This window comes from Gallus gallus, chromosome 6 (assembly GCF_016699485.2).
Source record: "Gallus gallus isolate bGalGal1 chromosome 6, bGalGal1.mat.broiler.GRCg7b, whole genome shotgun sequence".
NCBI classification, from domain to species: domain Eukaryota; kingdom Metazoa; phylum Chordata; class Aves; order Galliformes; family Phasianidae; genus Gallus; species Gallus gallus.
The window spans coordinates 22,790,349-22,803,707 of NC_052537.1; the positions used below are offsets into that span (position 1 = coordinate 22,790,349).

The 13,359-nt window shown below is 43.7% G+C and overlaps 1 protein-coding gene across 14 annotated transcripts in view; it reads left to right on the top strand.

Moving 5' to 3' along the window:
- ENTPD1 (ectonucleoside triphosphate diphosphohydrolase 1) overlaps positions 1–13,359 on the top strand; it is a 47,386-nt gene that overhangs the window by 10,156 nt on the left and 23,871 nt on the right. For 2 of the 14 annotated variants that reach the window (XM_015288620.4, XM_015288619.4), the window contains exon 2: positions 7,280–7,345. The exons of 1 other annotated variant lie outside the window; for it this stretch is intronic. In XM_015288620.4, the coding sequence (XP_015144106.1) occupies positions 7,285–7,345 (61 nt within the window). In that variant the 5' untranslated portion in view covers positions 7,280–7,284. Of the gene's footprint in view, positions 1–6,707; positions 6,987–7,070; positions 7,119–7,159; positions 7,346–7,486; positions 12,909–13,359 lie in introns of those variants that run through there. 11 more of the 14 variants (XM_046942931.1, XM_046942926.1, XM_046942927.1 and 8 more) reach the window with 8 other exon arrangements.

The following is a 13,359-nucleotide window of genomic DNA, read 5'->3' on the forward strand; positions in this document are numbered from 1 at the left end:
GGGCTTTCTCCTAATAGCACTCTTTAACTGAGACTGCTGCTGCCTGTGACGGAAGCCTGGTGGCTTTCAGCTATAAGGTATACACCAACAAATGTGGAACCCCTGAGAAACTGCTGCCCTCCACCCAGACTCAGACTGGCACTTTTCAACTCTCAAATTGCAAACGCAGTAAGAAAACAGTAGAAGTGGAGAACTCAGTTTTTGTGTTCAGTTTGTAACGGCGGAACGCTTAAAATTCTCTTACATCCTTGCACATCTATATAGCTTATTTGTTCATAGGGACGTAAGTCTGAAAAGAAAGAAAAAACAAAACATTTCAGAGTAATATAGTTGAAGAGTAGCATGGTTTAGCCCATAAGAGGATGAAACATCTGAAATCTCTGAAGCGTACTGACCTGGTATATTTTTGTACTGTGTGGTATTGTTGCTTGGAGAAGTTCCTTGATGCTAAAAATATCATTTCTACACTGTTTTCTATCTCCAAGGTTACTAAATCTTTCTAACCTAAGCATAATTAGGATTATACCTACGGGATGTATTTTTAGCATGGTTGATTTTTTTGTGTGGTGCAATGTTATTCTAGCAGACGTAGCTGAGTTCAGGGAAGTCTGCGCTGTGTAAGAGAGAAGAGGAGGGAAGAAATCTGCTAACTTCAGTAGGCAACTGTTCTGGACCCTCAGAGCAGCTCTCTCTCCATGCTGAAAGCTGTGGGAGAGAAATTTTGCATGATGACCAAGGGTCTTTGAAGACCAGTTATCCATTTAGTGAAAGAAGCTTAAAACCTAAACCTAGATTTCAGACTGTGAAATGTGACATTCCCTAACGGGCTCAAAACTGGGACTACTTTTCATTTTTACATTGTTTTTCTCACTACAAAGTCTCTTAAGAAATTCCTGTTTGCTTGCAAGTGACTGCCTTTGAATATTAGCAGCCTCCCAGCCTCTGCATCCAGCAGCACTACCCAGAGCTGAGCCAGGAGGTGGCAGCTGCTGCCCTGCCTGTGGTGGTACATCCCTTCCTGACCAGCACTGCCCTGACCCTGCTCCGGCAATACCACCACCCCACCTACCTGTCCTGTCACCCTGACAGCATGAGCTTTTTACTTGCTAAATACAATTGCTGCTTTAGGATGGAATACTGGCTGGAAATACCACCAGTACAATTTGCAAAGGTGATTAGTTTCTTCATCCAAGCACATAAAGCACACGTGGGGAAGAGCAGCACTGTACAAATAAGGTTGTGCCTATAGATGAGAGCTGAATGTAATTTCTAACTGATCACTACCAGTTAATGTACTGAATTTGAGAGGCAAAAATCCCTGCGCCTAAAAGTGAGTTGTGCAAGAGGTTTTGAAAGGTGATAGACGGGGTTGTGCTTATACAGGAAAGCACTGACAATACATGTGGCCATTTGGACTGGATACCCAGCTGGGGGTATATTAATAGAAGAAACGAGACGAGTGATGGCTCCTGCATGCTGAATGAGAAAAACTGTGCTTAGGTATATAGGACAGCTCAAGGAGAGAGAGGTGAGTGTGATTTGAAATGATACGGGTGTATTTAGTAAGGAGGCAGGTCTGAAGTACAAATTAGATAAGGAACAGATATCACTCGGAGTTGGTGATAGGGAATAAAAAGGAAGTCAACCAATGCAACTAATAGAAAGGCTAGAAAGCTATTTATATCGCTCAGTGGATATATGTGAGTCTTGGACCCCAAAGTGATTCTGCTTTGTACATATGCACAAATTCTGTAGTTCATAAAATTATTAATTAGGCTGCAAATTTCAGATTAAAGCTGAAGCTTCACACAGCTAGAGATCATCAAGCCTTAACCTTTTTCTGCCAAAGCTGTAAATCAAGGCAAGTACATAGGAAGTTGTTTGCTTTAAGCATAGTAGCTACTTAATTCTTTCTGCTAATTCAATGAAGATTGAAATGGGATGAAGAATTTATGTAAACGAGAAGTACTCATACCTGGGGAAGTAATAAATGCCAATCATCAGTGAAATAAGATGTAGCATTTTCTAAAATTCAGGGCTACTTTGCAGTCTGTCCATTTCCTTCCCATTTTTAATGGTCTGCTGAAGTGCAAAACTGAAGAAAACAGGACGTGAAACCTCCCAGGAACTAAGTAAGGCGGCCACACTGAAATGTTTGTATCCAAGGCACACATAAATTCCCGTGGAGAAAAAGCACAGTGCAAATCTAAAAGTCTGAAGTCTGAAAATATCTAAGAACTCACATTTCTAAATACAGTTCTCTGTGGTGCTATCGTGCAGTAACTCCGAGCAGGTGTACTGCTATCAGGTGAGGTGTGCAGAAGAGAAGACAGCAGGTTTTACAGCTGTGAAGGTCTAGTGGATTCCTTTTTGGGAAAGAGTAATAAGTGGTCCAGCATAAACTGATGCTTGCTGATTTCCCATTGCAAAGCCTACTTTCTGTAGCTCTGTTGGAAAGGAGAATGTTTTACGCCTCTAGAATATGGCAAAGCAGGTGGGCTGATATATCATGGGTATATTTATGACTAACAAACATATGCAAATTAAAGATGGTCAGGATTTTTATGGTATCTCCCTTTTTGACACTCTTCAGATAGTCCTTCTGGATGAATGGATGCAGTCAACTTTGCTCTGGCTGTTGACTGGGTGACATCTGACGGACAATGTGTCTGTGCTACAACTGGTCTTCCTCTGCAGATGCTCACTTAATAAAGAACAAATCACTTAACAGAGGGTGAGTGGGTAGTCAGGCTGAAATCAGACATTAAAAAAAATAACTTAAAAGTTATTCCTTTTTCATTTTATGCATGTTTTTTCTGCATTCTGTGTACTTCAATCTGAAAAAAAAAATACTGGTATTGAATGACTTAATCTGATCTAAATGTGTATGGTTCTTTTTTGAAAATAGCTGCTTTAATATTCATCTTTGTCTCAGCTACCAACGTGTAGCACGATCATTTTTGTTTTATTAAATCTTAATTGAAGTTTGGTCATGAAATCACACAGAGGAGCAGATAAGAAGGCTGTCTTCTTTCTTCTATCCTAAGATAGTAATTATTCAACACATGAATGCTACTGCTAGGTTATTTTTCTTAGTTTCACTCTGCAATTTATGTTTCGGAGGTACTGTGAAGTTCTGCCTGCTAAACAAGGCAACTGATATTCACCGTCATGATGTATTTACTACTGACTCCTGATATTTCTTCTCTTTGTTTTTTTCTTGTTCTATCTTCTTGGGCCTTTGAGAATATATATAAGTATATATTCTTTATTTCTTACTCTTCAAGGTGTTGGTGGCCTAATGCTATCAAAAGAGAGATTTAGGAGATTAAGGTATTGGTGGTGGTTCCTGAGAGCAATGTCACATGTGGCCAAGGAGGGCTCCCTCTTGTGGGAATTCTGGAAGGTTTTCGCCTTGATTCTATCAGATTGCCTGCAACTTCTGCCAGATAAAACAATAGGAAGTTACTAAAAAATGCAAACGATGAAAATAGAAGACTTAACTACTCCAGAATGCCCCCAGCACTAGCGTATTTGCTCAAAATCAGTGATATTACTTCATGCCTCATTGCCTGAAACAGAAAGCAAGAGCTCACTTGGCAGTAGGGGAATACCAGTACCTTGTATTAATATGATGGCTAATGGTTTGAGAAGCAGACTTATAGGGCAGGATGTGTTTGGGACTGTGGTGGTTATTATTAAAATTGACAGGTAAATTGCTCTGTAGTTCAGTTCAGAGCATTTACAGCTGACATGGGTAAAATAAGGTGTAATAAATAACCTGAGCAGAAAGAGCAACTGTTTTGTTAACTAATGACCCTGATCATTAACAGGGTTTTAATGAACCCTGTGTCATGTTAACATTTTCAAACACATTTTTTTTTTTTAATTAAGCTGTAGAGTTCATGGAGATGAATTGTTTTTACTTTTACTGTGTTTATGTAGATTTGTAAAGTGAAATGAAGGTGACAATTGGATCTTTAATGATATAATAGCATGAAAGTATGATGAGCCTATAGAACATAGTATTGCAGGCTTGTCACGGAGTTAGATCATTTGCTAATGAATATGTAAACCAGGCTGGCAGTTAGAGAATGGGCCTTTGGTACTGCACCTTCAAAGTATTTCAGTGCTCATCAATCACATTTCTTCTGTTATCCAGAGGCTGCACGCAAAAACTTTTACTGAAGCTTTATGGATTTTTAACAGTAAGGATGATAACTTATTTTGTTTGTGTGGTGTAAATACAATTTGTGTTAAACAGTTTTGCTATTTAGAGAAACTTAATGAACAAACTAATTAGTAAAGTGACTGAGCTCTACATATAAATGTAGGAACTCTTCTGTTTTGTTTTGTTTTTTTAGACACCAGTTTCAATGAACATCATTTCCTCTATTATCAGTATTATGAACATCAAAAACAAACAGTAGGCAATTAAGTAACAGGTCTGAGCACTATGATCCCCATACCACAAAAAGCTGAGATGGGCAAAAGCTACAAAATGTGAACATGACAGGAGAAGGATGCAGTCAGAAAAGGTGATGACAGGGCACTGTTTGAGTAACAAGTTGGGTATTTTTATCTGTTGCACTTGAAAGAAAAATAGCTTCAGGATCACTGAGGAAATTACATTAAAATGGAAGAGGAACCAGCAATACAGATATGGCTTGGTGAAAGAAGCAGCAAAGAAATGAAAGAGACTTGTAGATATTAGGGTTGGATGATAGAGGAAGTAGTAACACTTACTGATGCTTTTTAAAAAATAGGAGAAAAAAAATGCAGTAGAAAAGGTGTTATCCTAGAGGTGATACACAGGTCCTGGGTGATGAGATCTGTGAGTATAGGTGGCAGCACAGTGATATCCTCTGAGTAGATGATTACAGATATTTAAACCAAGACAAGGAACTAAAGTAAAAGTGACGTCATCCATATAGATAATGCGTTTCATAAACTTAATGCTGAGGAGCTTGTAGGTGAAGGTTATGTTATCTTCTTACTTAAATTACAAAAATATCTTTTCCTTTCTCCAAAAACTCCATTTTTTAAAATAAATTTGAGTGCAGATAGCGACAGATATCATAGAGCTTGTTGCTTGCTTGTCTGTCTCTTCGGAAGTCATCCAAGAGATTTGCTCTTCACAAAGGAGATGTTTGGGGTATCCAAATTAAGCATCCAGACATCATCTATTGCCAAGGAACCTGGAGATGTGAGGAGGAATTGATCTATGTGTTGTGAAAACTGTCATGTCTGGGGTGATTGCAACATGGGATGTGTGGGCCAAGAAGTTACAAGGCGGAGGGGGGCAGGGAGGGACGTACCTTTTAGGACATGAAGTGTTTTTGGTCATTTGCCTTTCTGTCCCTCTTCTCTGCCTTTCTTTCCAAATGGAAGCTACCTGAATCACTCAAAATGGCCTCCCTGTGTAAGGAATTCTGCTCCCTCTGGTCCCAGCAATTTAAAGCATTCCTGCATTTCTGGAGAGCTTTACTACTTATCTGTCAGACGCACAGATACTGGGGGTGGAGGGCTGTGTACCTGCTGTGTTCCTTCCTAGGGCTGCTGCTTTAGCTGCTGGTGCTGAATTGAACCAGCACACCAACAATAGAAGCTTGGGAAAGCTGAGGGGTGTTCAGCCAAACTCCATTAAGGCCAATGTTTACACAGTTTTTCTTGAAGCTGCCATTCCTCTCTTCCTAAAACGTTTGGACGTTGTCATCTAAATACATACTCCAGGGCTAAGCAAACAAGCACAGGGACCTCAGTGCTGTTTTTGAGTGGTGATGGGATAGCCTGCAGCATTTTAGATGTTTTCACAATGGTTCTTTCTGCAGAAACAAGCTACTTGTCTTTCTAATGCCAGCACAACTGTTCCCAGGCCCCTGATATTTCTTTCCTATGGTTGTGTTGTTCCTCCATCCCAAAATGGGATTCTAGTGTTAGTGATGGTTCTGTTTCCTGCTGGAAACTGAGCCGGTGTGTCCCAGAGCTTGCTTTTACTCCTTTTGAGTCCCAAAGGCAGCACAGCTCATCTTTAATACAGCAAACTTGAGACATCTATGAAGATATTCAGTGTTTTTAGATACATACACTTGTGTAAATGTAGAGATGATTGAGACTAAGCTCTTAGTGTGGCTAGAGAGAAGATGGATATTTAAGATGTGTTTTGTTCCTCCAGAATTGCACAGGATACTTGTTCTATGACAGAGGAACAGAAGAGTGGCACTCATCTCTTGCTTTGCTATACTTAACCCCTGCTCAAGATGTGTGGAAATTACATCCTGATCTCTCGGTTTCCTCTTTTTTATTTCTCTTTTCAAGCTTCCTCCTCACACTGGGTGCAAACTTATCTGAGCACAAATGCCTGACTCTAGGGCTGCTTTCTTCTCTTGTTTTGTTTTCTTAATGAAAATGACTGGCACAGAGCCTGCTGTTCCTTACTGCTAGCTTGTGGCCTGCGGTCAGAAGGCTGCCCAAAGGCAGGAGGATTGGAGAGGCTGTGAAGATCTGTGACCGTCTGCGGTTCTCCAGGCCCCAGCAGCAGCCTGCAGGGTTCAGCTCCTCCTGTCTCTCCTCTTAGAAGCTCTCTAGAAGCTGGTGGTGGGCAGGGCAGCATGTCCATGCGTCACGGCCAGGGAGCAGGAAGGAGTCGGTCAAAGCGATGCCCCAGATGAGCAGGAGCCAGTACAGGCACAGTGGTAGTGGTGGACTGTGCCCTGGTGCCTTTACCCTCTGAGTGGTCAGCAGGGAAACACACGAGGACAGGAAGAGCCCTGGGGAGCTGCCATTCCTTGAGAAGGAAGTGAAAATGCGGGGCCAGCTGGGAGCCGATGTAGATGGCAACTCCCTTTGGCATGAGGGGGCTGTTAGGCCCGAGGCAGGGGTTGCGGATCCAAGATGGATTGTCAGGAAAGGGCCTGAACATGAGGGGCTAAAGGGGTTGCTGAGACCCATCTGGTGCCAACCCATGTTTTTCATTTGGGTGCGAGGTGGGCAGCAGGTCGGGGGGGGAGAGGGGTCCCTTGAAGCTTCCCAGCAGGTGACTGATAACTGGCTCCTTCCTGAAGCTCCCCAGGGCATGCACAGAGGTGTGAGCTCATTCAGAGGGGCAGGCACAGCAGGTGACTAGGAACTACTGCAAGTCTCCTTTTCCTGCGAGCTCACACACAAAGATGGGTCTCTCAGCCCAGGACAGTACTCTCCGTGCACCTCACTACTACGAAGCAAAATCTGCTCAGTGCTCCATGACCTGAAAAACTGACAAAACGCTTTCTCTCGGCAGCCAAAATGACCTCTCCCCCTCTCGGAGCCGACGATGCGATCCCGCTTCAGAGCGCAGCCCCCGCAGGTAGGCACCACCGGGACCCTCTGACCAGCGGGGGACCCCACGGCAGCAGGGTGGCTCCGAGATAACCCCCGCTGTGAGGAAAGCGGGAGATCAGCCTCCGAGTCAGAGAGATTGAGCCGTGTAAACTAACCCCTCCCACTGCTATGGACCACTGTAGCGCCCATTTTCACTTGAGCACCTCTCACTAAGGCGGCTCAAAGCCGGTGGAGGCTTAGAAAGGAAGAGGGAGAGAGAGACGGGGAGGAGGGAGCGAGCGTCGGCACTGATGGACGAGCCAAAGGGTAAGCACGAAGCGCCCCGTGGGCGCTGGAAGAGGCGCTGCGGGGGGCAGGCGGCTCCGTGCCGGCATCGCGCTGGAGGAGGCTGTGCACGTTCCGAGGAGCTCGTGCACGTTTGCCAGCCGAGAGAGGGCTGCGGCGCCTGCTTCCCTTCCCTTCCTTCCCTCCTGCCCCGGAGGCAGCGCGGGGTCCTCCGGGCTGGCCGTGGGCGGGCGGGGGACCCCCGGCGCAGCAGCCGAGCGGCGCGTGCCTGCGCTTTGCAGAAGTTTGGCTCCGTCAGTGCGGAGGATTCCCTTCCTGGCGCTGCGGGGGAAGACGCGGCGGGGCCGGCGGGGGCTCCCTGGTGCAGCCCGGCGCTGCTCGCAGCGAGCTGCGCGGCGCGGGGAAGGGCGCTGGAAGCCAGAAAGAGCCAAAAGGTGGTGGAAGGCGCTAGCTCTGAGGTGGGGAGAATCGCTGTGCTGTGCTGGGGGCTCTCTGGGCTCGGGCTCAGAGCGAGAACCGGCTGGCGAGAGGGAGGAAGAGGAGGATTCCCCTCCGAGAAGCCTTCTTCTCGCCTTACCGCAGCCCCAGGCAGCAGTTAGCTGAAGATGCTTATTGCATAGTTATTGATTTGAACTCTTGTCCCAGGGCTTGCCTTTTGCAGTCAGCCGCTTTGCTGCGCTTAGCATGAAGCATAGCAGCGCTAGTGGCACTTAACGTTTGGCAGAAGCATTTTCTAGCTTAAAATCTGCTTTTGTCTATCTGGATGGCTTACACTATTTACAGCAACTTGTGCAGCACGGGCTGTCTTTCTGTACTGCTGACAGCACGGGGCTCTTTGTGTGGGGCTTTTAAAACAAAGCTGGAGCACAGACATGCAGGCAAGTAGCAAATGGAGAAGGGTCTGGGTAGAAACTTAGCTCCTGAGCTGAGCGAGATGCTTAGGGGCAACAGTTTGCACTGTTTTGATAGCTTCTTGTCCAGAAGGCTCTCATCAGTGTTGCAGCAGGGAATCAAAAGATGATTCAGTTTTTCTCAGAATAAATTAAAAGGCCAACTGGTCCTCTCCATGTTTTGAATGTCACAGAATGCAGTTAATGGTTTTTGAGTGGAAGAGGCGTTTTTTCAGTCTAACGGACTTCAAGTTGTAAAGCATAGGCTGGTGGAAGTGGGAGGTTAGCTCATTAATTCGTGCAGTCAGGAGTGAAGGTAGACCTGTTTTCTGCCTGTTTTGTCTATAGGGGCTGTAACAGGCTTGAAACACTACTCCTCATCTGAAGGAAACCTGTACGTTTAATACAGATGCAGTCAGCTCTGCACTGAAATGTGGGTCAGTATGCTAGCATGGCCAAGGAAGAGATTCTCCTTGGAGTGCTACAGAGCAACGGATTGTATCAGTGATCAGCATGAATAACTCTTTGTGCACAAAGTGTGACGGTCAATAAATAAATAAACAAATGTTGCTGTGGGGACCTTCAGTCTGGGGAAAATATGATACTGATTTCATGCAGGCAGCAGTGAAGTTCAGTCAATCTCCTAAAATTGGTAGAATCTGGCATAGAAGGTACTGAACTGAGCAAGAGGTTGTAACTGTTTCAGAGTTCTACGGAAATGGTTCAAAAAAATAATGCCTCCTATTTATTTCAATGGAAACTACAACAGATACAAAGAGCACAATAACACTGTTTGATAAAGCAGATGTTCAGCTAAAAAATACTAATTTGCAACATAGTCACCACATTTTTGCCAACCATGACCAACAGTGTGCATGCCAGGCTAGTAAACATCTGCATAGCCGTCTGGAATATGGCTTGTCTTTCACCTTGCTGTCTGTCACCACTGCTGAAACACACCTCCCACTGCGCTCACATCCACTGTTTGGCCTCCATAAACGTTCAGCAATGGTCAATGAACATCAATGGGTGCCATTTTTTCTGCATGGAGGAATTCAGTTCCACACCTTCACTTTGTACACACCTCCACGTCAGACACCATTGTGTCAGACTGCCCTTCTGCTGCCACCTGTCACACAGCAACAACATGTGACAGAACGTTGCTGGGAAGTTTCAACCTCTACTGCCATATCACCAACGTCCACCTCTGATGTGGTGGGCCAACGTAATGAAATAGGAGGCTTTGCTTTCAGAACAGTCCTTGTATATAGATGATGACTATAGAATCGCTGCTGTCAGATGACTGCTCTCTATGGACCAATGATTGTTCCAGCATGGAGCAGTGTAAAGTAAGAGCTGAGGGAAAGAATGTAAAGGAATGTCAATAATGGCAGCAGGTTCAACAAACGTGAACTCAATAGCACTCCAGAAACAAAATGAGGACAACTTTGGCTTAGCTCTTTGGGGGCACTGAGGAAAGCAAACAGAAGTTAAAACAAGTAAATACAAAGTGAAGAGAGGAAATGGAGGACATGTGATACCACATACTGGCTGTGAATTGTGGGAAATTAGATTTTTCCCTGACATCTTCGCTTTCTCTAAATTAGGTTAGTAGGAACCAGCACAATTCAAAGGAAGTGTTCTGTGTTGTAGAAACAAAATAATGCGTATCTAGCAACTGCATACTCATTTTGGAAGTAAAAAGGATAAGATCATAAAGATGATGTAGGAAGAAAAGCACAGTGGTTTCGGTTAAATGTTCTTCCACATTTGGAAGGAGGATGAATTCTGGTATATAGGAACATCTGATGTAGTATTATAACTAAGTAACTTGTTTTGTTAGATTAAAATTTATGGGGGAATAAAGTTTTGTAACAATTGGAGATTAAATTCACCGATTGGTTAGAATATCTCTGCTCAGTGGTGCTAATTTCCAACAAACATCAGTGAAATCACTGACAATGGGAAAGATACTGTTGAACGAATATCCTAGGGAACTGTTATCAATTTATTTTAATATCAGTGGTAAGTTGTTGGAGAAGCCTCCTGTCTGACCAAGTCTTAGTGGTTGGTTATGGAGTATGAAACTTCCCAGAATAGCTTTCAGAATAATGTTATTATAGAAAAGGATAGCGCTGGCAAAAATAACAGGAACTAAAGCACCAGACAGGAAATTGCTCATCCCAGATGGAAGCAAACTTGTAAGTTCATGTGGTTCCTTCAAGCAAGGATATTAATCTGTATCCTAGAATGGAGGTAGTCCCACCTCCAAGAGGGTACAGCAGGATTGCGTTCCCTTTGGTTTGAAACTCAGTGGTCGGGAAATCTGTTTACAAAGAGGAAAGCACTCCCAAGTAGTCTTGCAAGTCCCAAAGGACTCCAAGACCCTTGCTTTCTGAAGTCTTTTTTTCTGTACAAAGCCAGCTGACTTAGGAAATAGATATCAAACAAGCCTAGCATGATTCTCATTTGGAAAAAAACAGGCTCCATTTTGTCTTATATATATTATTGCTATTAACATTCTCTTCAGAATTTCTTCAATTGAGATTGGAGGCTTACAAATTTTTTAGGAAAAAAAAATTCTCAAAAAATCAAGTGAATATTCAATAAATCTGGGCTGTAAGTTAGGAGAATCCCTAAGGCCTGACTTCCCGGATGGTTGGGAACCAAGTCACAGAAGGGCAAATGGAAGAAGTCTTCCTGTCTGGCATTTGGTAGCCACAGGGTGGATGAGTGTAGAGCTAAGAAGGCAAGTACTTCTTTATCTGATCTATTTTCCAATTAATTATTTGCAATTGTTTTATTTTCCAGGGACAGCAAATGTGATTGCAAATAGTAAATAGAAACCTGCCTCCACAGCAATAGATGCATTTCTGATTTATTATTATTATTTTTTTTTTTCTGATTACAAAAGTGTCCTTGTGATTCCCCGGGAAACAATGAACTAATGGATTAAAACCTGGTTAACAACAAACCCCAGAAGTAGTTATCAAAGGAAATCATGATTCAACAGCTGTGCTTCCAGCGGTATTCTGCAACAGGTCTGATGGGATTAGGTATTTTCAATAATGATCTAAAAAACATTTAAAAATCATTCTGATTTACAGATGGAGTTTGTCAGTGCTAGGAGGAGCAGTACAAATACCAATTAAGTCAGAGGAAAAAGCCTAAGGAAGCCAAGAGTGGTTGGAAACATAAAGAGCAAATAATAGGCTTCAAGCCAGCTTGTAAAAGAACAGCTAATGTAACTTTGGGAAGAAAGCTGGACATTCAGATACTGAATGGACTAGAAAGATTTCCAGGCAATTTTGCCTTGGAAAAAAAAAATGCAAAGGCATGTGGGTATATACATATGTGTATGTGATAGTCCTAACTCACAGATTATTTACTTTATCATATGCACGGCTGCATTGCATGGTAGACAGGAAAAAGTTGTTCTCTAGGCAATCTCCGTGTGGCCAAGCAAACCTATGTTTGCCTCTTCAGTTTTGTTTACCAGAAACATGTAGAAAATGTTCAAGGAATTCTTGAAGAATAGATTTAAGAGGCTGGAGAACTGAAAAGGGGAAGGTTGCAAAAGCTGTTAGTGACAGTCTTTGGCCTTTTCTAAGTTGTTTAACTGGCTTAGTATGGTGCAAAAATACCAACTTTGGTCACATTCCTTCTTTTCCCAGGACATCTTTGTATCTTTAACACCTGCTGGTTTGAGAGCAACAAGTGAACCCAACTTTGCAGTTAACATTCCCTTTTACTAACCTCTTGTGCTCGCTGGCTATGTACCACTGAGCTGGATCTGACTTGAAGTGGCTTGAGATAGGAGCCAGCTTCTTTCAGCACTACCTGCTCAAGGGGGCTGGGATGTGGCTAAGGCAGAAGGGGTTAGGCTGAATTTGAGGGTGAACTGAATGATGCTGAGATGAAATTGGTTGGCAAGCCAATCTACAAAGGATTATTGTTGCTTGAAAGCAATCAAACTACAATTGTAAAATTCTGGATTATGTTCACAAGAGAAACACCCGGGTTGATTTTGTGAAAGATGAGTTAGATGGGACCGTTTCTTAAATTATGTTTACATACCTTCTTGTGAGGTGAGTGTGAGAATTGTCTTTCTCTCTCAGCTTGGCAGAAACTTCCCTGAGCACAGCTGAAGTGTTATGGCAGGTACTTCCAATATGCTTGTGTGTGGAGCATCAGAGCCCAAAGCTGTGCTTCTGCTGTCAGTTTAGCTGGACATAAGTCTGTGCTTCAGAGATGAAAGAGGGGCTTGTCCTTGGCTCTAGCCTTGGTTTGGCTTTTTTTTTGTTGCTGTTGTAGTTATTTGTTGTTGTTGTTTTTTTCCCTGAAATAATTTTCAGCTTATCTGGCTTGAATGCCAACACCAGCCCAAGTGACAGAACAGGAGAAAAGGAGGAGGTAAGGGTGAAAGTCACTCGGATCAAAGCTATCGTGAGGGTTTCACTGTAAGACAAGGCATGACCCAAAACCAGCCATGTGCTCTGAAACAGTACTGCATTAGCAGCACAAATTCAGAAATGAGTTAAGGGGAAAAGTGTGAGAGACCAGATGGAAAGTGACAAAGTCGGCTAAGTGCACGCTCTGCAAATCCATCCGCTCGCGTCCTCTTGTGCACTTGCCACCCTGCTCCAAATTTGGCTGGAAAAATCATCTTCCCAGCCTCCTCTGTGGGCCCCAACTCCTTTCCTGCTTGACGTCCCTCTGCCCCTTGCTGTGCTGGCTGTACGCTGCTGCTCTCCCTGCCCAAGGGCAATGCAGGCAAGTTACTGGTCGCTGTGTGCAGCGCTCCGCCAGCCCCAGCAATGCTGCAGATTGCATCTCCCACCTGCTCTAACTCTTGCATGAATCC